The sequence below is a fragment of the Drosophila kikkawai genome, chromosome 2R (assembly GCF_030179895.1).
Source record: "Drosophila kikkawai strain 14028-0561.14 chromosome 2R, DkikHiC1v2, whole genome shotgun sequence".
NCBI classification, from domain to species: domain Eukaryota; kingdom Metazoa; phylum Arthropoda; class Insecta; order Diptera; family Drosophilidae; genus Drosophila; species Drosophila kikkawai.
Window position 1 is genome coordinate 7,308,521 of NC_091729.1, and position 26,919 is coordinate 7,335,439.

The following is a 26,919-nucleotide window of genomic DNA, read 5'->3' on the forward strand; positions in this document are numbered from 1 at the left end:
ACATTTCCAGAATATGGTTTTCCTTAAGCGTACACTCCATTGAATATTGAGTATATCATTTTTCCCATACTCCATTCTCGTGTTCCATAAATAGCCCACGAACTGATCCAATATCCATTACTTCTCCCAAATAAGAAAAATAGGTAGCCAAAGGTTAAGGCGCTCTAACCATTATCCATCCCACTGCGTCAGCATTCAAATCAGCGCCGAACTCTTGGACCACGTCCAATGCTAACACTTACCACTGCAGACTGCATCTTGTTTTCCCTTTATTACCATTTTTCCTCGTCGCGATCCCTTGCGGCGGGCGGGTAGCAGCACAGTGGCTGGCCAACAGTGGCACTGCCATACATATTGCCGGCAATTTGGCCCTGAACTGACGGTCGGGATTCCTGGAGATACAGCGAGAAGGCGGAGTCAAGCGGAGGAGAGCCAGGGAAATATTACAAGAATTCAATCCGCATATCAAAGGCGATCGATAAGTCACGATTTTTCGTTTGGGATCGAGCGGCGACTCTTTCGACTGTCCTCCTCCAACTTAACCTCCTTGGAAGCGGTTCTGTGGCTTCTTGTTGTTGCTTCCATCAATTTATGCAATTGCCCTTCAAAGTTCGCAATTATGGATGACGTTTTGTTCTTATTGTTCTTTTCTTTATACCCAACCTAGTACTTGTAGAGTACAGGGGTAATTTAGCTCTTGTGAAAATGCATTCAAACATCCGAGCTAGACATGTTCGTTTGCATAAATACCCACATTATAGCCAACTATCAGTTTCCGACCTACGAAAGTAAGTACAGACCGTATAGACAAGCAAGTACAAGGCTATTATTAGAGTTTTCTATATGTAATATTTTAAATATCAAATTTTACCTAATACTTAAGCTCTTATTTTCTCAGAAATCTTAGTCAACAATACAATCTAAATTAGTTGAATAAAGAAAATGCAAAACAATGTTGATATTTATAGAAATGAGAAAAGTCTGCCGCGGCCAAAAAATTGTAAGTTCTCAAAAATCTTTTTTGTAAGAAGTGTTCTAATTAATAATTTTCGACAGAATCTAGCATATTTTTAATAAGATATAAAAATATTCGAATGCAATGTAGCGCAAACTCGAATTTCATTATTTATATGAAAAAACATGATAAAAAGGCAATGTTTTATTTTGATAATAACCTCTAAACCAAGAAGCATTATGCTTTTACTTTAGCTTTCTAAAATCACTCAGAGAATGCAAAGATTTGAAAACAATCGGAAAACTTAATATATCCGATAACTAATTTGCATTATCCCTTCCTTTTATCCCCCTAGCAAATTTACTTAAAATTGAAAAAAGCAAGTCATTTTTGAAAAGACTCATTTTAAGTGGCATCAGAGGACAAAAGTTTACATTTAAAAAGTTTGTAATTGAATTGGGGACCTTAAAAGCACATCCGTTTTTTGTCCCGTGCGAATTACTTCAATTTTGCAATTACCTTACACATGAATAATTACCCATAATCAATCATTGCACTAATGAAAAAAAAAATCGATTCCTTTCTACAGTTTTTTGGATCCCTCCGCGATTTTGGAAATGCGTAAAACTACCATTCCACTTGACTTAACGCAAACCTGACTAATATTTTCTTAATTTTCAGTATTTTCTCGCGAGTTCAGTACAATTTACTGCAAAAAACTCCCTTAGGCTCAGAACATTTATTAATTAATTCTTAAAATCTGCTTAGAAATGATCACTTACCTCTTCAGATGTAGGCTGCTTTTTCCCACGTAGCTGCAGTTTTCCCGTTCACACTTGTGCCTACCCTGGGAGTGCGAGATGAGGTGGGTTTTGAGGTTTTCTTGGTATAAACCCGCATAGGAACAGTCTGGAAAGTGGCAGCGGAAGCTTCGCTCTGCTCCCTGAGTGTGACTCAACTCGTGCAGTTTAAGGGAATGCCTGAAAAAGTTCGAAATGTTAAATAAAAATTAAGCAAGAAAGGAAGCTAACTTCGGGACGCCGTAGTTTGTATACCCTAGCAGTTTGCAATTATAGTAATTATAATAATTATACTAGTTTTTTATATTTAAAGTGACAGTTTTACATTCACAGCTTTCGATGTTACTCGACATGCTCTGATCGTTTTTATGGCAACTATACATATCTAGTAAAGTCGTCCGATTTTCATAAAATTAAAATCGAAATTCTGAAATAATACAAAATAGTTATAGCTCGCAGTACATTAAAATATGTGAAAAAAAGGTGAAGTTATAATTGTTTTTTTTTTTTTCTAAAAATTTTAAGATCGTTTCAATGGCAGTTATATGATATAGTCGTACGATCCGTCCGACTCCGACTTATATGTATATTAGTGAAGTAATCAGAAAACTACCTGAAATTTTGCATTCAGATAACTTCAAAACTGAGGGACTAGCTTGCATCGACTCAGCTGTTAATGCTGATTAGACTTCTGCATGAATGCATCCAAAATGACAAATGAATCACTTATTCTAGAAACGGGAACACACTTTTTACTGCACAGTATACTTGGGTGTGAGTGAGTAGGGTAGTATTTTCTGTTTTGACAGACAGTTTTCTCACTCATTCCATAGTTGTACAGCTGTTTATGAGTACACCAAAAATTGTGTGCAGTAGTCAAGGCACTGTACAGTGTTTTGGTGTGCAGTTGACTTATTGTACAGTGAGTGAAAGTTCATGACTGGTATGTACATGCACACATATAGAGTTCTCGTGTGTACTATGCATTTCTTATAAAGAATTTTATTTTATTAAAGAATTTATATTTAAATTTTTAATATTAGAATGGAGAAACATTATTTTATGTACCATTTTTATGCACTTATTGAAGAATACTGAACTCATCTGCACAGTTGTACACATACAACTAACAAGCTGTACAACTAACAAGCTGTACAGCAAATATAGTACTCACTCCCGAAGGGTACAACCATATACTGCACTCACGTAAAGTGGGCACACTAAAAGTGTTGTGCTATCTACTTCTGGCCTATAGAGTATACTGTACAGAAAGGATTGGGTGCAGTATTTTTAAGAACTCTACACTACTGTACAGATCTGTTATGCTACAAATGAGTACACTCATGCAGAAGTCTAATGCTGATCCAGAATATATATATTTTATAGGGTCGAAACTGACTCCTCCATTGCGTTGCAAACTTCTAACTAAAATAATAATACCCTGGAAGGGTATAAAACTGTATGTGTCTGTCGGTCACTTTATTAGGGCACCACACTCCCTCTCCCACTCTTGACGAAACTTTTTTTGTTGAACTCCTAAATTTTTTAATTACATTAAATCAATGCAAACGAAATTCGCAGCAAAGTCACGTTTCAGGAACGGCAATGACACAAGGCACGTCCACATCCGAATCCAAACCAAAGATCCAACCTGACCGGTTGCGAGCCATGTCCACGAATGTCCGGCAGCAGCGTTTCAGTCAAAGAGACCCGCAAAATGCAAATGCAAACTCCCCTAGGCAAAACTTTTCGGTACATCAATTACGGATGCTAATTAATCGAAACAGCTGAGAAGGAGAGAGGGATCTTTTTATTTTAGGACATTTTCACAGTGGCTAAGGAACGGTTCGATTTTAATAAGACAGGACAGGGCATTGTTAATCAGACTTTAAGATTTTATTTAAAGAGTAAGGAGAGCACACGTTCGATATAGAGATTTTTAATGCGTTTACCAATTATTACTTTGAAGGCATGACTTGATTTCGTATTTTAGGTAAAAGGGAATAACGTATATTTTTCACAATCAACTTGAAAACTACCAATACTCAGCGTTACAGGCTCTGACGAGTTAATTGGACTTATAGGATTCAGTGGAGGAAGAACCCTTTGGGGACTAAAGTCTGTATTCTGAAGATGCAGCGACACATTGCGATGTAACTCAGACTTTTAGCCTGTTCTGTTAACTAATAAAAGGTTAATTGGTTACTGGCAATACCATAAGTATGATTTAGTTGTTTCATCCTTTAACCTTTACTATACATAAGTTTTATAGCAATTTAAAATAATTAAGAATACGTTCCCTTAGGGAATAAAATGTATATATATTTATTACTGTCCGGTGACAATGAAATGTATCTGTGTACCAATGTTGTTTCTTCTTTATTTTTGACAAATATTCAAAATCCGTATTCTTGGAACTCGGGTTTATCCCAGAGCTTTGGTAATTTCCACAGCTCTTATCGTATTCAAGGCAGCAAAGGATTCTTCTTAATAATGCGCGACATTAGCAAAGTTTCAATCTTGAATCTAAATTCCCGTTGCGAGACAAACACCGAACAACCGATTTCGGTGGTGCGGGTGGTGGAGGTGGTGGTGGGGCGACAGTGTCATGCATTTCTAATGATGCCATAGCGTACTCGGAAGAAGAAGAGCAGGAAAGGACAGGGGCGAAAAGTGGGCGTCGTTGATATGTGAAACGTCACTTTGTATAGAGCTTGAATAGAAACGACAATGACAACGACGGCGACCAAGCGAGCAGGGTGACGAGCTGGGGAAGGATGCAGAGAGGGCAGAGCCGGATGGTTGGCAAGCAGCTCCTTGAAGGTATTGCAGGTCTTGACAAAAGGATGCCATTTCACCTGAAGGAGTTTGCCGTAAATTGTTCTTGTTTCTGTGGCTCCTGTTGCCCAGGATAATGGCGGCAAGGAACAGTAACATAACGCTGAAAGAAAGCAAAGCGAATTAGATGCAACAACAGCACAATGCCAGCAACAACATTATCTGGCGGCTGGTTCGTTTCCCCTAGTTCCCAGTTGTATTTTCACATCCAACATTAACTTTTATTTCCGTAAATTCATTCTCCCCCGCACTGCTCTCTTCTCCGGCAAGTTCTTGATTTTACTTAGCCATAACCGTCTGTCTCGCTAATAAGTTTGTCTCTCAGCAAAGTTCAGACCAGGCAGCACTACTCCTGAATTGAATACGAGGCAGGTGTCCGAGATTCATATAAATCTTAATTTAAATAATGCGACTGTCTTTAATAGATATATTGCATAATTTAATATTGAACCTATATTGTTTTAGTCAACACCGTGATGCATATTTAACTTATTAGAACAAAAACAATCTTAAGAATATTGAATGGTTTTAGCAAAAATACTCTATGAAAACATTTTGACATATGTATACGCATATTCCATTATCCCACTTCTATTTGCTAGACCTTTTATAGTTCGTAATCCTCACCATCAAATACTAAAATACTATTATTTTTTGACAATATCGAATTGCATTGTAGAATAATTCATTTCTATTTTTGCAGATATGAGTTTTAGTATAAAATCATAGGTAAGTGAACGCTTTTTAATTCCTATATAAGATAATCCTTACAGATACATTGATATTCAGAATCCGCTTGAAACGAAACGAGAATTAAATTCACACGAATGCCTTTAATGATAAGAGAAGTTTAGAAGAGGACATATCCTGGGATCTCCAGGCAGCAGCTTCGTTTCCGATTTGTTGACGAAAACGAAACGCCTTGCGAAGAAAACTTTGCCCTTTTTAGCGCCAATTTTGAATGGGGGATGGGCTAAGGTTCAGTTGTCATCAACACCCTTCTGAAAGGGATGCCCAGGCGCAGGGATGAGTGCAGCTGCTGCAGGCCACGAGACGACGCTGTTGGCCCTGTCGGGTGTTGTGTCAACTTTTGCACGCCATCCATTAGAGGAGCGTATCCTCTGCGGAAGCTCCTCCCCGTTTTTCGCCAAGAAAATGCTGAGCTAACATGTTGCGGGTGTGGCAGGTGCAAAGTGTATCCTGCTGCTGCTCATTGTCAGCTGCACGAGGATGCGCGGAGGTAAGGGGTAGAGTTTGAGGGGTGGGGTTTAAGCTTCCAAGAAGGACTCCTGTCTGTGGCTGTCTTAGACAATCGCATGTGTAGTTTGGAGCAGCTGAATGTTTGCCTTGGTGCGCTCGCATTGTTGTTCCCAAAACTCGCATAAATATTTATGACAGCGTCTTTCTTGTCTTGTCTTGTCTTTTGGGCGCAAACTTCTTCCCTGCCGTGGGGTGTTAGTCAAGTCAGCCCCTTGCAGACTGCTTCCGGTGTCAGTCACCGGGATGTGTGCGCACACCAGGGCTGCCAACTTGGCGTGATTCCCGAAAAAGCGTTTCCTACCACGATTATCAGGGGTATTCTATTAGCTGTTGAGACAGTTTTTTGTATAGTGTCTGAAAAACATACATAGGTATATCAATTAAAACAAGTCAAGTTACCTTAAAAGGTTCACTTTTACAACGATCGACTTTAACAAAAAAAAAGCCTACCTTGGGGAAGCCGTCCTTTTAATAATGTAAACATAAACAAGTAGTAAAGCTACAGTCTACTTTAATAGATTGTGAGATACTCGGTACCCGAGCCATTGTGGGTGCTAATCTATGGGGGGGCAAGGATAAATCGGTACAAAACGGGTTACATTTCAAAACACTTTTTTTTCGAAACGACTAAAGTTAGTTTTATTAATTAAAAACCATATTAAAAGACAATAATTGTTATAAGGAATCTCCCGTGTCCCATCAAAAGAAGTTGGTTTGCATTTAGATCCTAACTGAGTGAGGATTATCGGATATCAAAAATATATTTTGCATTCGTTAAATAACAAGTGTCCCGAGGTACTCACGAGGAGTTCTTGATTTTTTATTTCAGGAGAGCCATACATTGAACATCAAACGACCTCCGTTAAACTACGCATAGTTCGGTCAATATTGCTATGATCGATGTGAAACTTTGACAAAATACTCCTAAGATATTGAATATTTATAATAAAAAATAACAAAAAATTACGATAAAATACCATACCTCCATCCCCCTTTAAAGAACAAGGAACTTTTGTTAGGCAGACTGGAAGGCAGAAGAAAATGTTGACAAATAAATTTTAAATGTTGCTAGGAACATGTTGCTTAACCCCATATAAAGTGAAATGTTGCTAGGCAAACGCTTAGCGTCACCCATTAGTGTTGCCAACAGTGCAGATGTTGCAAGATTTGAATATACCCAGACTTTATTTTTAGCAACCGCACTGATTAATAAATGAATATCAATATTTAAGCAAAAAGTTACAGTTATATCTTAGTTCTTGGTTTCATTATATTTTGTGGTCGGAAATGGGAGTGGTCAAACTTCTTTCCCACAGACACAGACTCGGCTAGTGATCATAATCAAGAATACCTGAGGATTGCTTAGTCAATTTAGGGATATAGCATGTTAAGGATGTTTTTATGATTTATAAATAAAATGAAAAGGCTTTACCAAATCAGAATTTCCATATTCATTTTGGTAGATACTAAAAGGCTGTCTGAGATTTGTATTCATAATAATTTTAATACAAAAATCTCTTTTTGATTTGACAACACTGCCGAGGCACACCCTAAACGCCCCAGCCTTTGCTTCTTCTCATGTATGTAATTGGTACGTAAGTCCTGTCCTGCCTCGCCTCTTGTCCTGTCCCCCAGAAGTTGGGAGTTGTTCTTCGCTGGCGCGACATTAGTAGGATTTTGATGCCTTGGCCCGTGCTGCATGTGAAATTAGTTGCTGCAGCCGCGCCGCACAACACCATCCTACGCACAGGCGGCATTTATATACACACCATGTGTAATTAGGGAAGTGCCTCGGATACTTTCCTTTCCATTCCCTGTCGTTTGGACGACTCCGTGCCGCTTATCTGGCAAACTTGAGCGAAACAAAAATCGTTGCAGGAAATTACCGTTAAATGTCACCCTTGCACTTGTCTACCGAACACGCCCACCAACCTCCTTTAACCCCTTTTAGCGATACGTGTGTGTACTTTCTTGACTTTGTTTGGCTTTGGCATTGTTATTAATGCTTGGCCGGGTCTTAACGTGAAGTTTTTAATGTTCATCTTGGCCGTCTATTTGAATTAGTTACATTGGATGGTATGGGCTGCGAAGCCCAACTCCTGAATATTGATGTACTGTTTACAGAACAAAAAATTTTTCGTAAATGCCTTCTTGTTGAATTGTGACATGATTTGATGAATTTGATAAATACTAAGGAGCATTTCCAAAAAGAAAACATTTTCTAATTTTAAAAATTAATTAGTTTTATTCTTATCTGAGCTGATAGCCTCAGTTTGAATTTCGAAACCATTGTTCAAGACTACATCGAGATGGTCACGGAGCAACTTAAGTGTCTAAATAAGATTATTATAATATATAATATAATATAATATATATCATAGGAATCGCCTTAGGAAAACGTTGAGCACAAAGTGGCCAAATATGTATCCTTAAAACTATAAATTTACCAGTTTTACCAGTATTCTGATGTTGCTATTAATCGTCACTGAGTGTACATATTTCTTATATTTTCATTCCGATTCTAAGACTATGGCTGTGCTATACAAATAGCATACTCTAAACTTTAGAGTCTAAAGTCAGAAATCCCTCTTCAAAATAACAAGATTTAGTTTGATTTACATTAAATTCTTTAAAATAAACAAAAGTACAAGTATTTTGATTTCTGTTGAAGGTATTCGATTCCCAGATGACACCGAATGTGCTCCAAAACGCTCTGACTTATGCGTATTCTTCAAAAACATTCTTAAATACAGCTCATAATCCAGACTTATAATTTAGAGATCACCCAACTATGTAAACTGGGAATAAGAAGTAAAAAGTGTTGTCAGCTAAATATTTTCAAAGAAAAACTGATATTTTTTCAAAACTCTTTCTAGTAACTTTCAATAACATACTGTACTTTTGCAGTCTTTGCCCATGACGTGTAGTTATGCAATCTGACATAACGCTCATGAGATGAGAGAGTCAGGTAACCACTCCACTGAACTCTGGTGGCCCAAACATGCCAGCAACGAAAAAAGCGTGCACGAAGCCCTTGCCAATGGCCATCAACAACAAGCCGGAATCCGCAGTGAGATGGGTGATTGCGAACTGAGACATAAGAACGAGGACTCGGACGACCCACTCCAGTGCCAGTGCCAGTGCCAGCCGACCACAAACCGAACATTGTCCGACTCAATTTCGCAGATTCATAAAAATGAATGAGTGCAATGTGGCAGGAGAATCCCTAAATCGTCAGATATAGCGGAGCGAACCGAGTTATAGGAAATGAAAAATCAAGTTTTGCGGAATTGACTCTCAAGTGATGGAACTCCTTGGAACTGGGAGGGCTCCCTCCCCCTCCCGTTGAGATCGTTGGAGGACGACGGCTGCCATTAAAACGAATTGCACTGCACTTTGTGCCATCAACAGAATCAACTGCCGGCAAACGAATGATGCACCATAGGATGACTTAAAATACAAAATAAAATAAGCCAGCGGAATAAGGAAAAGCGAGCGGACGAGAGGAAAGAAAAACATCAGCGCAGAAAAGAGGGAGGAAAAGGGGGCAGCGGGAAAGCGACAACAGACGGATCGGAAAAGCCAGGGCCCAGAGCAGGATGGCGCGAGAAAGGAGATGAAACCGAATCCAAATCCGAACCCGACTCGCAGAGGCAGCCAACAGAACATTGCACGCCATTTCAATAAAAGTGAATTGCCCGACGCTGCGATGGCGACGTCGTCGTCGTCAGAGGACGCCTCAAACTTCAGGCTCTGCCTCCTGCAGTAGGAGGACCCTCATCCGCAGCGCCTGGCCAAAGAATCCGAAATGGACACTAGTCGGCGATGGGAACGTGACACGGCATGAGACAAGTAAGGGAATACTGATGATTATAAATATTTTTGAGGATAATGAATCACACTGTCATTTATGTTTACTATACCAAAATAACAAATCGAATAAATTAGTTATGGAATTCGATTTTTGGCTTCGCCCTATTTAAAGGAATCACATCTGAAAAGCTGAGCATAAATAAGTACACTAAACAAATATCAGAAAAGTAAAAAAAATGTGAATAATAAGAAAGGAATGTTTCTGGTTCTTTTAAGATTAGTTTTGGTTTAATCCTCAGCAACTTAATTCTATGAAAAAGGGAGTATATTTTGACTGAGTATCAAATACGTGACAGTCTTCCCTTGTCAAGTGTACATTTCTCAGTGTAAAAATTTCGATATAAATTCAATAGATGATATCTCCGAGAGTTATAAAAAATATTTTTTAATTTTAAAAATTGATTTTAAAGGGCAAGAATAAATATTTTATTATAACGAAACGTTCGTTTTGAATAAAAATTTTTACCTATTTAAGTTACAGCACCTCTGCACTTTTAAGTTGGAATATCTCAAAAACCTGGAGTATACGAAAATTCTCTGAGGCAGGACTCGAGTTTAGTGAAACAAAAACCTTCGGAGAAGTATATTCCGATTCTTGGATCCAAAAAGCTGTCGGCCTGGTTAATACTTCCAAGTTACCGAGTTAGAAGAAAATATATTATTTTAAAGACACGTCCAAATTTACATGATCTTTCCAAAGTTTCGATATATCGAGTTTAAGAAGGCAAAAAAGTTAAATGACCACTTTTTATTTAGTACTACTAAATATGAAATGGTCCTGAACTACACATGAAGCAGAGATCTATCAAGAGATACATCTAGTTGGAATTGTACGTAATTTAAGTAAACACTTTGGAAATTTCAGTTATATTTGTATTAACGCATAATTGCAGAGATGCGATAGAGCACGGTTAAGCTAATTACACAGTTAAAAGAACAATTTCTTTTGGGTGAATTACAGTAAAGCTACAGTCCATGTATTTTGTTGTTTTGACTGCACGACAGCTTATTTGACAGTCAATTACAGACACCCTTATTTACGAGATTGTGTGTATATTTTTTGTCGGATTTGCGAACAGTAGTAACTGTCAGCTGCAGTCAAAAGACTGGAGGTTTTACGTAAAAATTTTCTATTTTTAGCTATTTTTGACTCAGTGGCCCAGTTGGTAAGCGGACGGTCTGTGAATTTTGAGACATGGGTCGAGTCCCGGTCGGGAATCAAGAAATGTAAGTTTAGGTGGATTTTAATATGTTTTATACACTAATTTAAGTGATTTAATAACCATTTTGTAGCTCTATAATTACAGATAAAAAAACTTTTACAACAACAATTGGTTCAGTTTCTACAGTAAAATAGTGAATTTTACTGTTTTCGTAGTTTGTCGGCTTTCAACCACAAAATCGTGGTTTGATTTATTGTACAGCAGTCATATCACATAACGTGTTACGACGTTATAGTGCAGCTTACAGTTTATTAAACCCAAAATTTTGGATGTTGTTTTTTGACCCACAGAATGGTTGGATTTACTGCAGGAATTATGTCTGTGTAGTCTGAATTTTAAAACAGGCTTCGAATTAGTAATTCAAGTACTTAACTGAAGCTTTCAATCCATCGATAGCAACATATTTAACTTTCAAAAACAGTAACAAACCCAGACTTATTCAAGGCCTTTACAGATCTGTTCTGTTAAATTAATTCTTACAGCCGTGTATAAAAAACAAAAATAAATGTATAACACTTTTGAGGGATGAATAATTCTCTAGTTTAGAAAAAAGTAAATTCCAGCTTGTATAAATAAAGCTAAAACACATCTCGCACGCATCTCTAACACTGCAATCGTCTAAAATTGCGATCTGAAAAAGCGACCGTAAAACGGGAGTTAGCTGGAGTCTGGAATTCCGGAAGCGTGTGTAGCAGCGCTCCACTGTTGACATGACTGACGACGATGTCGTCGTCGTCGTCTCTGGCTCCGTCTCCTTCTTTCGGGAGCCGGGACTGAGGCGTTCTCTGAAAGTTTGTCTTAGCTCAGACACTCCTCAGCTCCGCTGCTGCTCGCTGGCTGGCCACTTGGTCTCGTTAGTCGTAAAAGCAAAGTATCTACATCAAGCGGGCACAACAATAACTTCAAATGAGCATTTTAATAAATTTTTCAAATAATCACTTGAAAAGTGGAAAATTCTTTACCCCAGCGACGACTCTCAGTCTCCGTTTGCAATTCAACTTAATGTTTGCTTAAGGAATTAGTTGGCAGAGGCGACCGTGAAGTGGAAAAAACTTAGCAAGTTATGAGTAGTTTCGAGGAACAACGGAAATTGGACGTCTTGGATCGGGCAGAGCTAATGCTCTGATGGGAGCTGGATGGCTTAAAAAGCACACCATTTAACATAACGCCGTTAAAAATAACCTTTAATACGAGAAGTAGTAGAAATAATCCGAGAAAAATACACTCGTAGGACAATGAATCCTTTTCTGGTACCCAAAAGGCATGAGTATTGGGACTGGACATTCCTATCCTTCCCGCCTCCATCTTTGTTCATATACATAAATATTTACACCCGAGTGTAAATGGAAATTGCAGTTTTCGGTGGAATAGCCCCAGGCTTGATTTGCGAGTGCATTGCATACTTTGTGGCTGCTGCAGTCCACACATGAGGAGGGCCTCCTCGCGTTTTTTGGGGCAGGAATCCCCGCACTTAATGAGTTGTATTTTGTTGTACTCTTTCGGTTACTTATTCTCACATACTGCAGCTCGGAATTTTTAATTAATGCAACCCACGAGCACGAGGTTCCACGGATTTCATTTGCAGGAATTCCCAAACCAACAATTTTTTGCTACTTTCTTGTTTATTTGAGACTTCTATTAACGGCAAACTATTTGGGCGATTTTCGGGGACTACAATTAATTTGCATGACATTTTCATAAGGACACCGCTTCGATAGCCCGGGGCTATTCTGAGATTCTAATTAGCGGTCTTTGTGCGTGGAATTACATAGTGGAAGGAAGAGTTATCGAAAGGACTTCGGTGGGAAATGTTGCTTAAATTACTTACTTTTTGGACAGTACTTTGGCACAGGTCCGGCACTGATATTTCGGCTTTGCCACTTTGGTCGAATCGTCCTTGGCTTTGGGAGTATCCTTTCTCTCGCCGTGCATGGTGGCCACATGATTCTTGAGGTTGTGTCTCCTTGCGAACTTCTGGTGGCACTCTGTGCACTCGAAAATCTTCTCATCTGTGTGGTTTCTGAGATGGGCTCTGAGAGAGTGCTTCCTGAACTGCTTGGGACAGAGCGGGCACTGCAGCAGCTCGTCTCTCCCTATTGTTCCCGGTCGCGAGTGGAAAAAGCGGTGGTAAATGAGATCGGACTCATATTGCGACTGGAAACTGCACTTGTCGCAGGAGAACGCTGCGGCGCTTTTAGCCGCAGCTGCGTTAGAGGCACCGGAGGTGGTGGCCAGGGGCTGACAGCTGCGCGTGTGCCTACCCAGCGCCTGGGCGGATTGGAAGCTCGATCCGCAGCTGAGGCATACATGGTTATTGTCCGGATGCACTTCAGCTCGATGATGTGCCAACCTTTGTGGGGAGTCAAAAACCTCCCTACAATTTGAGCACTTTTTCTCGGCCAATTTATTCCTCTTGGCAGGCGGACTGTGGGCCGGTTCTGCCAGCACTTCCCTAAGCATATGCTCTATGTCCTTTTCCGGTTGGGAACTGGAAATAGGTGCCTTGGTTCGCGACCTCTGCTTATGTTTCACCAAGCTCCGGTGACGTCGCGCCTGCAAAGGTGTGTCAAAGTCCAAGCGACATATGGCACAGTAATACCTTGCCAGGTGGTGCTTGTGCTTCTCGTGACGCTGGAGTGCCAATCGCGACTTCTGTGGCGTGCCACACAGCCCGCACCGAAATCTGCACTGATACTCATCAGCTGCGGTTCCCGAAGGTGCCAGTCCGGGATGATCGGAGGCGAAGTGCCGACGAAGCTGGAAATTGTATAGAACGCTCAGCCCGCAATACGGACACTGGATAGGTCGCCGCTGGGCAATGCATATGGGAACCGACCGGTTCAGGACCAAGAGCACTTCTTTGTGAGATGCGTGCAGCAGGTGGAGCCACATGGACTCATTGGTGGCGCACTCAAACTGGCAGTACCCACACCAAAAGGATCCCCCCAGCCTCTGGGTTAGTTCCAAGTGCTCCTGGCACTGCCAGTGATGCAGAAAGGCATCCTCCGTGTTGGCGTAAAATCGGCACGGGAGGCACTGAAACGGCGCCTGCCTCACGATGCTGCCCATGTGGCTGAGAATGGTCTGCAGGGACAACTGCCTCCTCAGCGGATTCTGCTGCTGCAGGCGCCGGTAGTGATAATGGGATATCAGGTGCTTGCCCATCAAATGCCTGGGCATCCTGCGGCGACAGAGATCACACCGCAGGAGACTCGATCTCCGCGGTCTCTTGGCGGGATGCAGCTGCAGCTCCTCCTTCTTCTCGCTGGTCTCCACAGCAAAGTCCTTGCTAAGGGTGAGTTCTTCTCCGAGGGTAGCCTGCTCCAACTGGCACTCTGCATCAGCCCTTTTCAGATGGTAGCCACTTCTCAAATGTTGCTCGTAGTTGGACCGACTTTTGAGGCGCCGGCAGCAGATGTTGCACCAGTAACTGGTCCCCGGCTGTTCCAGTTTTGTGAGGTCTATATTTTCCCGATACTCCAGCTGCTTGCTTCCGGGCACCCACTTGCCCTTCGTATGATCCGCCGGAGGGTGAGTGTACGCCTCCTCGGGTGGATCGTCCCAGCTGGGCGATATTCTCTCGATATGCTGGTGCCGGAGCTGGGGACGGTGTTCGGGCTTCCACTTACCGCCAGTGTGGGTGGCGGGCACTGTGGGCGGAGAATGGTGCCTGACATCGTACTCCTCCTCATCCTCTTCCGCGTCAAAGTCATCGGCTTCCTCGTCGTCGTCCTCTTCTTCACTCGCTTCTGGGGAGTCGTGGTCGAAGTTCAGGGGCTTGAACACCGCCTCGTCGTGTTCCCTCACTGCTTTCAGGAGAGGATCGCCCCTAGGCGCTGTCCAGGACTCCTCTTTGGCTCTATCCTGGCGCGGCACCGATCCGGTTTTGCCCCCAGTGGAAACACTTTGCAACTGCAGCGAGGAGAAAAATAGGTCAGCTCCCAGCTCGTACGGCAGATCGTAAGCTTCGGTCAGGGACTTTGAGGTTTTGCCCCCATGACTGGCAGTTGTTTTCCGGAGGTAACTACTTGGGGCCTCCGGTTCGGCAAAGTGAAAGCCATCATAGGTGTGATCCAGATGACTGCTGCGACTGATGATCGTCTGGGACACCACTGGAGTGGGAGTGGAACTGGTTTCTGGCCCATCTGTAGCTGGCGTACCTTCTGGCTTCACCGTCATCAGGCAATTTCGCTTCCTGTGCTCAATGTATTTGGTGAGTCCCAGAATCGTAGCATTGCACTTAATGCACAGGTGGGTGTCCTCAAGGTCTTCAGTGTTCATGATGGAGGCCTGGAAATAGTAATGTTAAAATACGTTCTTAATAAAATACACCCTTTGACGATTGTAAATAGATAATAAAAATTTCGTATATTATTTAAGTGCATATATTTATATTATATGGCTAAAATAATCGTGTTTCGGGATTTTAATTTTAATAAGTAAGAAATAGTCCAAAATGTCTTGATTTAAGCTTCTATAGTAAGCTTAGAAAAAGTTTATTTTTAGCTGAGAGCGATAGATTCCGATTTTATTGGTACAAGGTCTTCATAACGGTACATGCTTAAAAATTATTATTTTTTAATTGGTTAACTACTTTTGCTAAATTCCTAAACCCACACCATTGCCTTCATCTATTGCTTAGATACAAAATGGGTAAAAATATTAGTTCTGCGGGCAAACCCAACCACATGTCACAATATGATTCAATAAGATCCTGCCTCTCCAGCTGTCCACTGGTGCGTTACCCTGAACGAACTGTTCTCGGCTCCGATTGGGCAATATTTCAAGCCGGGACTTATTCATTAGAAGTTCCGGGAATCCACTCCGCAGTCCTCAATCCTTGCGTCCTCTGGCAACAGTCATGGGCCACCGCTGCGTTGACAAGGCTGTGTCCTCTTTCGCGTCCCTGTGTTCCGTATCCGCTTCCCCGTTACGTATTCGCCGTGTTGCGGCCTGTCAGAAATGAAGTTTATTGCGCCTGTGTTGCTGCGCCCATGTATGTAAGTCTGTCCTTGTCCCTGGTTCACAGCCATTATCCCTTTCCGGCCCCCGTTCGCGATGCTAAATGTAAAAGTGTCATTTCCGCCATATGTGAGCGCGATGAACGATGCGTCGAAGTCGACGTTGACGCCAGGAACTCTGATGTTGCTGCTGTGCCGTCGCGCTGTTCCCGCCGGTGTGTCCTGCCTCGGTTGTTAATAATTTCAGGGCACATTTGCAGCAACAACAATCGGTGGCAGCAGTTGGCTGGAATTTATACAAACGAGGCCCATGTCTGAGGTTAAATACGAAAAACATAACAATTCCAATGCAGAGGCTCATTCCCATACCCATATACCCATACACATACCCATTCTCATTGCCATTTTCATTGCCATTCCCGGATGATGTGGATCCAAGTGGGAATGCGTGATATGCAATACGGCTTGTATGGGCGATGAGCCATGCAAACATCCGCAAATGCCGCCTTTATTCATCTAACAAACAAGGACAATGTGGGCCTCCGCGTTCCACTTGTTGTTTTTGTAAGTGATAAACGAACATTCGCTTAACAATTAACGTGCTGGCAACAGCATCCCTCGCCCCTCCCACATTTACTTGGTCTGTACATTTTTAGACTTTCACCAGCCGTTGCGTTTTTTATAGCGCTAATTAGTTTGAAAGGGTGGTGACGCTTGCCACGTCAAACAGAGCAGCAAATGTCTCTGATTTACGATAATAGCTTATTATACATTTTGAGTTTGGCAAGCGAAAAAAAAGAGTTTATCCCAAAACAATCTCTTTAAAGATAAAATAGAACAAGAAAGGAAGCTTAGCTTAGGCACGCCGGAGTTTGTATACCCTTGCAGTTTGCAATTGGATCATTAAAAACCGATCCATTATGATTAAAATATATATAGCATAAACACTTCTAAACATTTGTCGATTATTTGCATGGCAGCTATATGATGATATATTCAGATAGAAACGGACAAACGGACGGACAGTCGGACATAGCTAGATCGACTCGACTTCATAGGGTCGGAAATGTCTCCCTCACTGTGTTCCTGTGTTCAAAACTTCTGACTGAAATTATAATACCCAGCAAGGGTATAAAAATGTAATTGTACACCATACAGTCTGTGATTGTCTCTACCGTCAATGCAAGCATTTAATACATTAATTCGTCAAAAGTGTGTGCATAAACATCATTTCATGTGGTCAGTTATACACGATTGTTCACTATGTATTTAAAATAGAGGTCAACAAATTATACAAATTGCATTAAAAGTGTCAGTAGGTAAAGGGAAAGAAATTCATTTTCAAAATATTTGATTTCAACAAAAATCCGACTTCACTATCTTTGCAAGTACAGGATCTTATAAATACATGAATTTGTAAACATAAACAGGGGTAATAATAGGTTTGATTTTGTTATTAGCTTTTAAACGTTGTGTCTCTGTAACAGGAACACCGACTTCAAAGAAATATTTCTTAATTTTTTTGTACGATGTATGCTTAATTCTAAATTAAGCTACATGATGGAACAAAGAAATATATTTTTGTTAAATTAGTTTTATTTGTATATAATTTTTACTAACATTTTACTTCCGACTAAGAGAAACAATGTGAACAAATTGTTGAATTTCTTTGAACGAAAAGGATATACACTTATGGACAAAATAATAGGTGTGAGATTTTTTATGTTACATCTTTGAAAAACATGAGTTCAAACTTGTCTTTGGAAATATTAAAAATATAGCTTATGTTCCCAGACTTGTGCAATGTCTTTATAAAATGTTTGTTTTGAATATACAATCGAAATGTACGTCCCCCGATAATCGTCCTCGTATGTGTGCAAGTTCATTTCCAGTATTTCTCTATTGAGGAATTAAATAATAAAAGCAGTTAAAAAGCTGCACAGCACAATTGTCCCATTATTTGCATTTGTGACAACGAACGACGGCGACGAAACAATCCCCGCCCCAACCCAAACCCAAACCCAGACCCAGATCCAGACCCAATCCCTATTCCAATGCCAATCCAGGGAAATCCGGACCAGAGTCATCGTCAGTGCCTGCGTCATCAACAACAATAAAAGCAATGGCGGCAATAGCGTAACAACAAATAACATGACAACGTTGTTGCTGCGTTTGCCGCCGATGTTGTTGTTGATATAGCCGCTGTTGTTACTGATATTGTTGGTATTGGAGGGCATCATCAGCAAACACTGTACAACACAATCGAGGAAGGGATGGTGCGGAGCGGCGACGAGAAATCCTCGTGGTTGTTTGATTCGAAAATTGAGTTTTAGCGAGACAAATAAAAATAAAACTTAGAACACCAGCGCAGCAACAAGAGAGCCAGGCCAAAGCGCACCCATTAAAAAGGAGTTATCACCCAATTTAGTACCACAAGCGCGGAATAACGCACGCACTTCCAGGGGGGAGGGGGTCGTAGGGTGTGGGTGTGAGTTTGTTTGTGTATCCCGTGCTCAGCTTGTCGACGTCAGTTGGAACAGCAAATAGACATACTGCAGAGCAAGCCATTTGACGTCAAATCCATATGAAATAGAACTTGGGATATCTCTAGCCGAAAACCTACGTGTAATAGGGGTTTGAAAACATTGAATATTTCAAACAGCGATGTTTTCTAACATTTCGATGTTTTTAAGTGAAATAATCGATACATCGCAATAATCGAACAAATTTAAAATGGAATAACAAAAATGTATTTAAGGTTAAAACAAGTTAAGGAAGTTATTTAATGAGATTAATGTTGATAAAAAGTAATTTGTCCACTACTGCAGGCTTCAGCGAGCACCTTCGGTCCGATATCAGTAGCCCTGCCACCTGGTGATGAGGCTATCCGATCAATATTTGCTAGTTTTAAGTAGTTATTTATTAGCATATTTAACGTTTAATATATAACTACCTTCATGTTGGTTATTACACTTTTTACGCTCTAAACAAAAACATCGATGTTAATATCGATGCTTCAAATCATGTATCGATTACGGGTATCACTTTCCAAACATCAATATATCGGTAAAAAATCGATTTATCGTCAAGCCCCTACGTTTAAATATACGTACATAATACATTTATAAATGTACAAGTTGTGTGTGAGTTCATTTCTATCCTGGTAATATAGTATTCATTTCAAGTTCCATTTCTGTACCTCTTCAAGTTTCCTCGAGTCTCGAGTCAACCGAGATCAAAGAAAACAGGTCAAGCCCCTTAAAATACCTCATCTGACGAAGCTTAAATAAAGTGTCATAAATATATCGATTTAATGATAAAAACTGCACAAGTTTCATTGCCAAGCAGGCCTTCCTGGCAGCTTGACAAACGTCATCAAAAAATTTTACGACTCCTCTCTTATGAGCGGACCAAATAAAAAAATTATATGCCACATAAACCTGATGACCGGCAGGCCAATCGGGCGGGTACCACTCAACAGGTAGGCCCTGGCCATCCCCGATCTCTGATCACGGATCCCAGGTCCAGGCCCATGAGTGGCATCTGTCGGGGCTGTAAAACAGCGAGGGGGGATTTCGATTGGAAATTAAAAATGCTTGGCAGCTGACGAGGAGAAATCAAGAGATGCCAATAATAATAAATTCGGTATTGTAAATTATTGGGCATCGTAAACGGGAATATGCTAATCGAATTCATTAATCTGATAATGAGGGTAATTAGTTCTTTGTTTCGACCGAAGGGTCTCTTTGGGCCAAATAAAAACTCACTCAAAGGAGCGCCAATGTAATGGCTGCCTCATTCAGAAGATTTTAGGAATGCAATTAACTGGATAATTCAGGGGGTCAGTATTTGCATTTGAAATAAGTAAGTTAATAATGATGTCACCATATCCTTAAATATTTTGAGTACGAGTCCAATATCCAGGGCCAGAAAATTGATTTTCCAAACCATCCGCTGACCGACGAATGGAGCCATTAGCATTCAGCATAAAGACCGACCATGAAATCGAACCGAAATCTCTTGGCTAGAAATTAACTGCAAATCGTTAACAATAATTCAGCGGGCAGCTCAACACAGTTCCACAGCTCATCGGAGGGGGATCGGTGGTGGCCGAGTGGTTTGCATTTAAGGCGATGATCGTACATTTTAATGGGCATATTTCACGCCAATCGCCCGTCGACGTCGCCCGATCCCATCCGTGGAAGCCGCCGGCTGGGGCGGCTGAGACTGGGGCTCTCGGCCCACGACGAATTCATAAAGTATCTCGCACTTTTTTTTAATGATATCTGAGTTACTAGCTAGCCGAGTGGGATCTTTAACTCTGATTTCCCTGCATCTCGCAGCAGGTACAATGCAACAATTTGGCGGCAACTTATGACAGCGCGGCCGTCGCAAATAAACTCAAATGGCGCACCACACTAAAAACTGATCTGCGGAGCGAGAATTTATGGGTCTTTTTTAAATGCAACAACAACCGCCGAGTCAGCCGAACTGTACGAGGCGGCGGCCTTCGTGCGCTCCTAAGTTATGAATATTACCAAATGGGTCAATTCGAAATAAATAAGCAACGGTCTCGGGGATCCCAGGAGTCTCCTGGTCCTCGTAGTTGCCGGGATTCCAATAGAGTTGTCTGTGTCGCAGCCTCGCAATGAGCTGTCGCCTGTTGCCAGAGAAGAGGCCTCGTTTCCTGCCAATCCATGCGCCTCCTCTGCCTCCATCCCCCTGCATCCCATTCCCCCGGCTGGGAATTGGGCGGCCTCGCCTGTACTATCGCTCATGCATCTGGTAATCTATGAGCAATTAGCGGCGTACATCAGATTTAGTGTTCTGATTGCTTTTGCTTCTCCTCTATCTATCTCCCTCTCCCTGGCAGATATGGACCGTAAATATGATTTGGAATGTGTTGTTGCTATTCCGCTCCTTGATCTGGCGGAGTGGCTCATCCGCTAGATATTTAACAGACGGACAGGAAATGCATTTAATTCCCTTGGGTGAATTGTTTGCTATAACTGAATGAAAAAGATAACCAGATATCAAGTGGGTTGTGGTTATATAATTATATTATAGTTAATGTAATAACAATTGATAATTCTATGTTTGCAATGTATGGAGAAATAACTTTGATATTTGACATATTTACTCTTTTTCTCTTTTATTTTGTGTTCTATTGTTCCTATAGAAGTAGCGAAACTAAATTTTATATGTTATTCTGTACAAGCCCGCGTCTCCTTGACATGGAGAAAAGCACGTTGGATATTTGCACAAAGTTTAAGTAACTATGAGTAAGTACATATTAAAAGTTTTCTTGGCAAATGTGTCCTGACCTTAGTCTGATTAACAATCGAGACGACACACCTTGGGTGCTATGAATTAGTCAATGCTACTTAGGCGGTTCGGGAATTGCTTAATATACAGTTTTCCATTGGGATCATTAGGAAATTTCAAATGAAATTAAAAACGAAAAGGAGAGATATAAAATATAAAATATGTTGAAAAACAGCAAAGTTATAATTTTTTTTCAACAAATTTTCGGTTCGTTTCTTGTTAGCTATATTATATAGTCCTCCGATCCGGCCTGTTCCGACATAATACTAGTGAGTTTAGTCAGAAGACTATCTGCTAAGTTTTATTCAGATAGCTCCAAAATTTAGGGACTCGTATGCATAGAAACGGACAGACGGACATGGCTAGATCGACTCGGCTGTTGATGCTGATCAAGAATATTTATAAAATATATACTTTTTACGGTCGGAAATGTCTGCTTAACTGCGCAGCAAACTTCTGACTAAAATAATTTGTTTCATTTTTTATTTTTAGCTATTACAGTGTTTCCTATGTATATATTACTCTATTTGTTCCAAATTGCACAAGGAGTAGTGTACAAAATTGTTTGCTTAGGTTTTATAAGCGCTCGAACACAAAAATATTTAACGTCGAATCCCTTTTTCCCCTTCTGTACATAACATAATTAAAATAAAAATAGTAAAATTAAAGCAAATGATTCAACGGGTTCAAGCCAATCCTCACAAACTAATAAATTTCATTTCTAGTTAGTTACTGTTTTATTGTTATTTTAAAAGATTTTTTAACCAAATGGTAAATAATGAATTATTCCCAAATAAGCAAATCAATTTTTTGTATAGAGTAAAAGATGTGTCAGCAATCACGTACTCATATGTATTACAAATTTAAGGTGTTTATAAAGTTAGCTCTTTGTATTATTCGTTGAAATAATATTCTAATAATATCCATATAATGGTAAAATCTCCAATTAACCCCCTACCGCAGTGCCCGCATTCAATTCGAAACAGATAAAAACTTCAGAGCCTATAAATATACCCATCAATTAGCATTTGTACAGATGGCCCAGCCCAGCCCAAGTCAAGAGCAGTAAGTCCGACTTCTTCTGCTCGCATCCTTATGCTCTGGCGATCTTTATGGCTCCATGCAGTTCTGTGGGCGGAGGTGATAAATCCCAGTTGAGTGGCTCCCATTAGTGCATCGACTGACTCTGGTGACTTTGCGTGACTTCGTCAAATGGTCGAGGTGCTTCCGTTTCCCTTTGTTTTTGACGCGTGGGATCGTCCCTCCCCGCACTTCCTCAGAGTTCATGTACAACTTGCTCTCGAGACGCTAAATTGTCGAGTGCCATAAATTTTTATTAGTGCTAGGCATTTGCATTCTCACGAGCCAACGAGTGGGCGTCGTTCGAGTGGGCTTCAATCTAAGCCAAGACAAATGATTAAGAGGACCGGAGAGACATTTAAAGTTGGCGGCAAAACCATCCAAAAATATATAATTAAATAAACAGACGGCTGGACCGCTGAGGTCCTCTCACATGTCTAAGACTTTACGACCTCGTTTTAAGACGCTCGTAAAATTAGGGGTTTTACGAGGCCGTCATTATTTGACAGTAAACAAGGTTAAACAGCGCAACCCCGGACCAGGTGCCCTGAGACCCGCAAAATGGGCGTGACAATATTGACGCTGACCCGCTCTTGTCAGTTGTCAAAAAATTGTCGATGATGATGGCCATTAAACGCGGCCAGCGGGAAAAACAAGCAACGCCGGCCAAACCACAAAGGATCAAATCAAAGTGACTTTTATTGCTCTTTAATTGCCGACTTGTGTTCCGCCGACTCCACAAGCGTTATATGTACATAAAATTTAATTTTATGTTCCGAAACAATTTGAAATAGTCAACGCGACTCGAAGTGACCCGTTGGCTTTTAGTGTGAAAATCACTTAAGCGCGTTTACCGAATTTACGACTCTAACGATTCTTTGAACAGCGGATGAAAAGCGTTTCCGCACTTATGAGCTTATTAAGATGATTTCACGACATTATTACAAAGAGAATTAAACAACGAAATTAATATTAGTAATTCACATGTATGTATATAGAACTTCTATATATAGAAGTGTGCTTGGTGAGGAATACTTGTACTTTGGATAGTATCTTACTTCAGGAAAAATATAATGACAGTAATTGCTTTCAGCGTAGGAACAGTGTGAATTATAATTGAATTAGAATAATATTTATTTATTTATTTATTTAATGCTAACTAATAGTTATAAACTAAAAAGTTAACAAAGGTTAATGAGCAATGGCTACCGAGGCCTTCCGCTCTACAGTGTATTAACAAAGATATGTGTGTGGAATATGTTATAATTAAATTTTATGTATGAGATTCATTTTGTGTAGAAAGTATATAATTTTATTTGAGTTTGCTGCTGTTGGATTCGCAAGGAGATGGATTGGGTTATCATTGGAAAAGCAAATTGTTCTAACATGTGAAAGTGCAGTGCAGTCTATTAAAATGTGTTGGATGTCTATCGCTGAGGTGTTGCAAAAGGGACAGATACTTGTTAGGGATCTATTCATATAATGGGCGTTTGTGAGTTGTGTGTGTCCTAGTCGTAGTCTATTTATTATAATTTGTTGTTGTCGGTTGAGGTTTGTGGTTTTGAAAGAGAAGTTTGCTGGGGTGTTTAGTAAGATCTGTTTGTACCATTGGGTAGTTTGTGCTTGAAGACTGTTCAGTTTATCGGTATAGTGTTTTTTAAGGAGTTGTGTGATGTCTTTGGTGTTGAAGTTGTCTGTAAATATTAGAGGGTATTTGTGTGTTTCTTTAGCTGCTGTGTCTGCTCTCTCATTGCCTTGTATACCTATGTGGCTAGGGATCCAAATTAGTCTGATTTTGGGAAAGAGTTTGGTAATAAGTGATCTTATTGTATTAGGGTAGTAAGAGTAATTGCTTTCAGCGTAGGAACAGTGTGAATTATAATTGAATTAGAATAATATGTATTTATAGAATTCAAGTATAATGGAAGAGTCTGTTACAACTCGAACTATTGCTATTGGACTAATTTTCTAGTGTTTCTGAGAAGACAAGAATGTTTGTTGCCGCCTTAATTTAAGTTTAATTTCACTTTCTTTGATATAACTATCCGATCATTTCCTTTGTTAAATATCGGTAGACTTTATCGATGTACCGATATAAATGTATCGAGTGTCATGTACGAGATCTAGAAAAAAGATCGAGGGAAAAAGACAAAAGTTTTTAAGCAAATAATGAATAAATATGTTTAACGCTATCCGCCTGTGTTGTTATTGTGTCCCGCTCTAAAACCGAAACTTTTCCTTGTCAAAGTCTTTGCCAATTACAATGTTTCTTTTATAATCATTTGATAAATTAGATTATTAGATATGGGAGTACTTTATAATATTTCTGACACAGTCCTAAAATTATGAATTCTTATTTAAGTAGCAGCAAGCCAGTAGTCGTTACAAATAAGTCAAACTACATGATCCTGAAACGAGGTAGTTCCACAAGGCTCTGTCTAGGCCCTTTGTTATGTACCGAGGTACAGTCTATATGTGAACTTCATACGAATGAAAAAGATGATTTTCAAATGTATGTTATGTCAAATTAGTGATTGTGTTAATATTTCTTATGTAGCGGTAATGCATGTTAGAAATGGGCATATAAAAATTGTCTTAATGTAAATGTTTCACAGAGAATTTAGACAAGCTTATCGAGGAACTAAAAGTATAGACTTGTTGCCAAAGCAAAGGACCTGGGCAGTATCTTAAATAATACCCTAACATGTACTGTTGGGAAAACCTAAGAAATACCTAAAAAACTATCATTATGCCAGAAATGTCTCCCAATAAATATAAAACTAATGGGGTAGAAATTTTCGAAATATCCGAGGCATACTTTAGTGATCTTTACCCGACATGCACTTCAAAAATCATTATAAATCCATATGGATTGCCAATAAAATTAAATTCGACAATAGAAGAGCAAAGTCTTGAGTCAAATTTTTTAGCAAAGTGCAGTGTAAGCCCGCCTAATTATGTAAAGCAGGCGTCGTTTCAGTCAAGCTGCCAATAGATTTTTGGTAATCTATTCCCAGTCCCACTGGCGTATCCTGTGTACTCGCACGATTCCACATCATATGTTCCTTGGCGGAACGACGAGAGCTTGGCGTTGGGTTTAATCTGATGATTTATAGAAAATTTAGGTCGCCATATAGTCGCATTAATTACGCCTCATCATGAGTGATTTATGCGCGAGCTCAGCCTGCGCCCGCCTAGGAGTCTAACTCCAGCCTGCATTATTCCTTCGCCCGACTTCCACTTCCCCGCTCACATCACATCCTGCCGCCATGATAAGAAATGTTTTGCCAGCGCCAACGCACAGTGGTCGGGCCCATAGGCCAAAAATAAAAAAATTGATTTTGAGCTATCCAAGCGAAACCTGGTTTTTCTATCAGCTGATTGTCCAAAGTTTACCATGCAATACGGTCTGCTTGGAATTTCTAACGGGACTTTCTGAAAATAGATTGACAAAAGCGTTTTTGTATTCATGCACTTTTAATTTGTCAGCTGTGGAGTGCACAGACCAAATTTAAAAATTTTAAATATAATATAAAACGCTGTTAAACCAAAAACAATTGGACTGGATATGGTAGATAAAGGTATATACTTTATTTGTACAGAAAAATATATATATAATTTGTGTTGTGTTTCGTGTAAATCTTTGTTAAAAAAGTGCGTCTTTTTAGTTCGTATATGTTGAGTTTACGTAAAGTTTTAAGTATTTTCCCCCCGTTGCCCCCAAATGAAATTTATGTGCCGTCATTAACTAATATTTAAAGATTATAAAAATGTTTACTTTAGCTGCGGCTACCTGCGGCTGCAAATTTGCCATTACAAAACAAATTACCCTAATTTTTTAGCCAATAATCCGGGTTGTAATAGAAAATCGGGAAAAAATTTTAAAAATAAAAAAGTTACCTGAGTATCTCGGAGCACTTATCCTTTAGTGAATACAATACATTTTATTGATATCTGATGTTTTTGTGGACAGTTAGGATAGGATGTACACCGAAAATAAACTTTTTTGTGGGGACTCAGGAGATTCGCTATTACTCGTAAGCATGTAAATATTTTTTAATACAAAAATTTTAAAAAAATTGCTCAAATGTTGTGTTATTATATGGTATTTAATTCATTAAGCTAATTTTAGCCGTTTCGCCACAACATTTTTTTGAAAAGTAGTGAGTTTTGCACCCAATTAACCTTACCCCCCTTAAGCTGTGTAAGTTTGTTGCTGGACAAAATAAACACACAATATATAAGTGAATAATTTTTTTTTTACTTTTGGGCACTTATATTTCACCAACGTTCTCATTAAGAGATCAAAAACTAAAAAATTAAAGTTAGGTCTTGGAAAAAAATGGTTTTATAAAAATGTTGTATGGGAGCTATAAGATATAGAGATCCGATTTTAACCAAATTTGGTAAAAATGCATAAACCTGTACCAAACATATAATCTGTGAAATTGGTTAAGATATCTTGAAAAACAAAAAAGTTTTTCATATTAAGTATTAATTTTTAACAGATTGTTCCTATGGCAGCTATATGATAAAGTCGAGCAATATGGCCAATTTTTTGTGGATATACCTTAAACATTTTTCTAGATTTTTGGTGAAAGTTT

At 39.8% G+C, this 26,919-nt stretch overlaps 1 protein-coding gene across 1 annotated transcript in view; it reads right to left on the reverse strand.

The window, feature by feature from the left end:
- LOC108081844 (zinc finger protein 425) overlaps nucleotides 1-26,919 on the reverse strand; it is a 43,638-nt gene that overhangs the window by 3,176 nt on the left and 13,543 nt on the right. The window contains exons 2-3 of the mRNA XM_041777033.2: nucleotides 12,778-15,239; nucleotides 1,738-1,935 (exon numbers count right to left, since the gene is read on the reverse strand). Coding sequence (XP_041632967.1) covers nucleotides 1,738-1,935; nucleotides 12,778-15,230 — 2,651 coding nt within the window. The 5' untranslated portion in view covers nucleotides 15,231-15,239. The remainder of the gene's footprint in view (nucleotides 1-1,737; nucleotides 1,936-12,777; nucleotides 15,240-26,919) is intronic.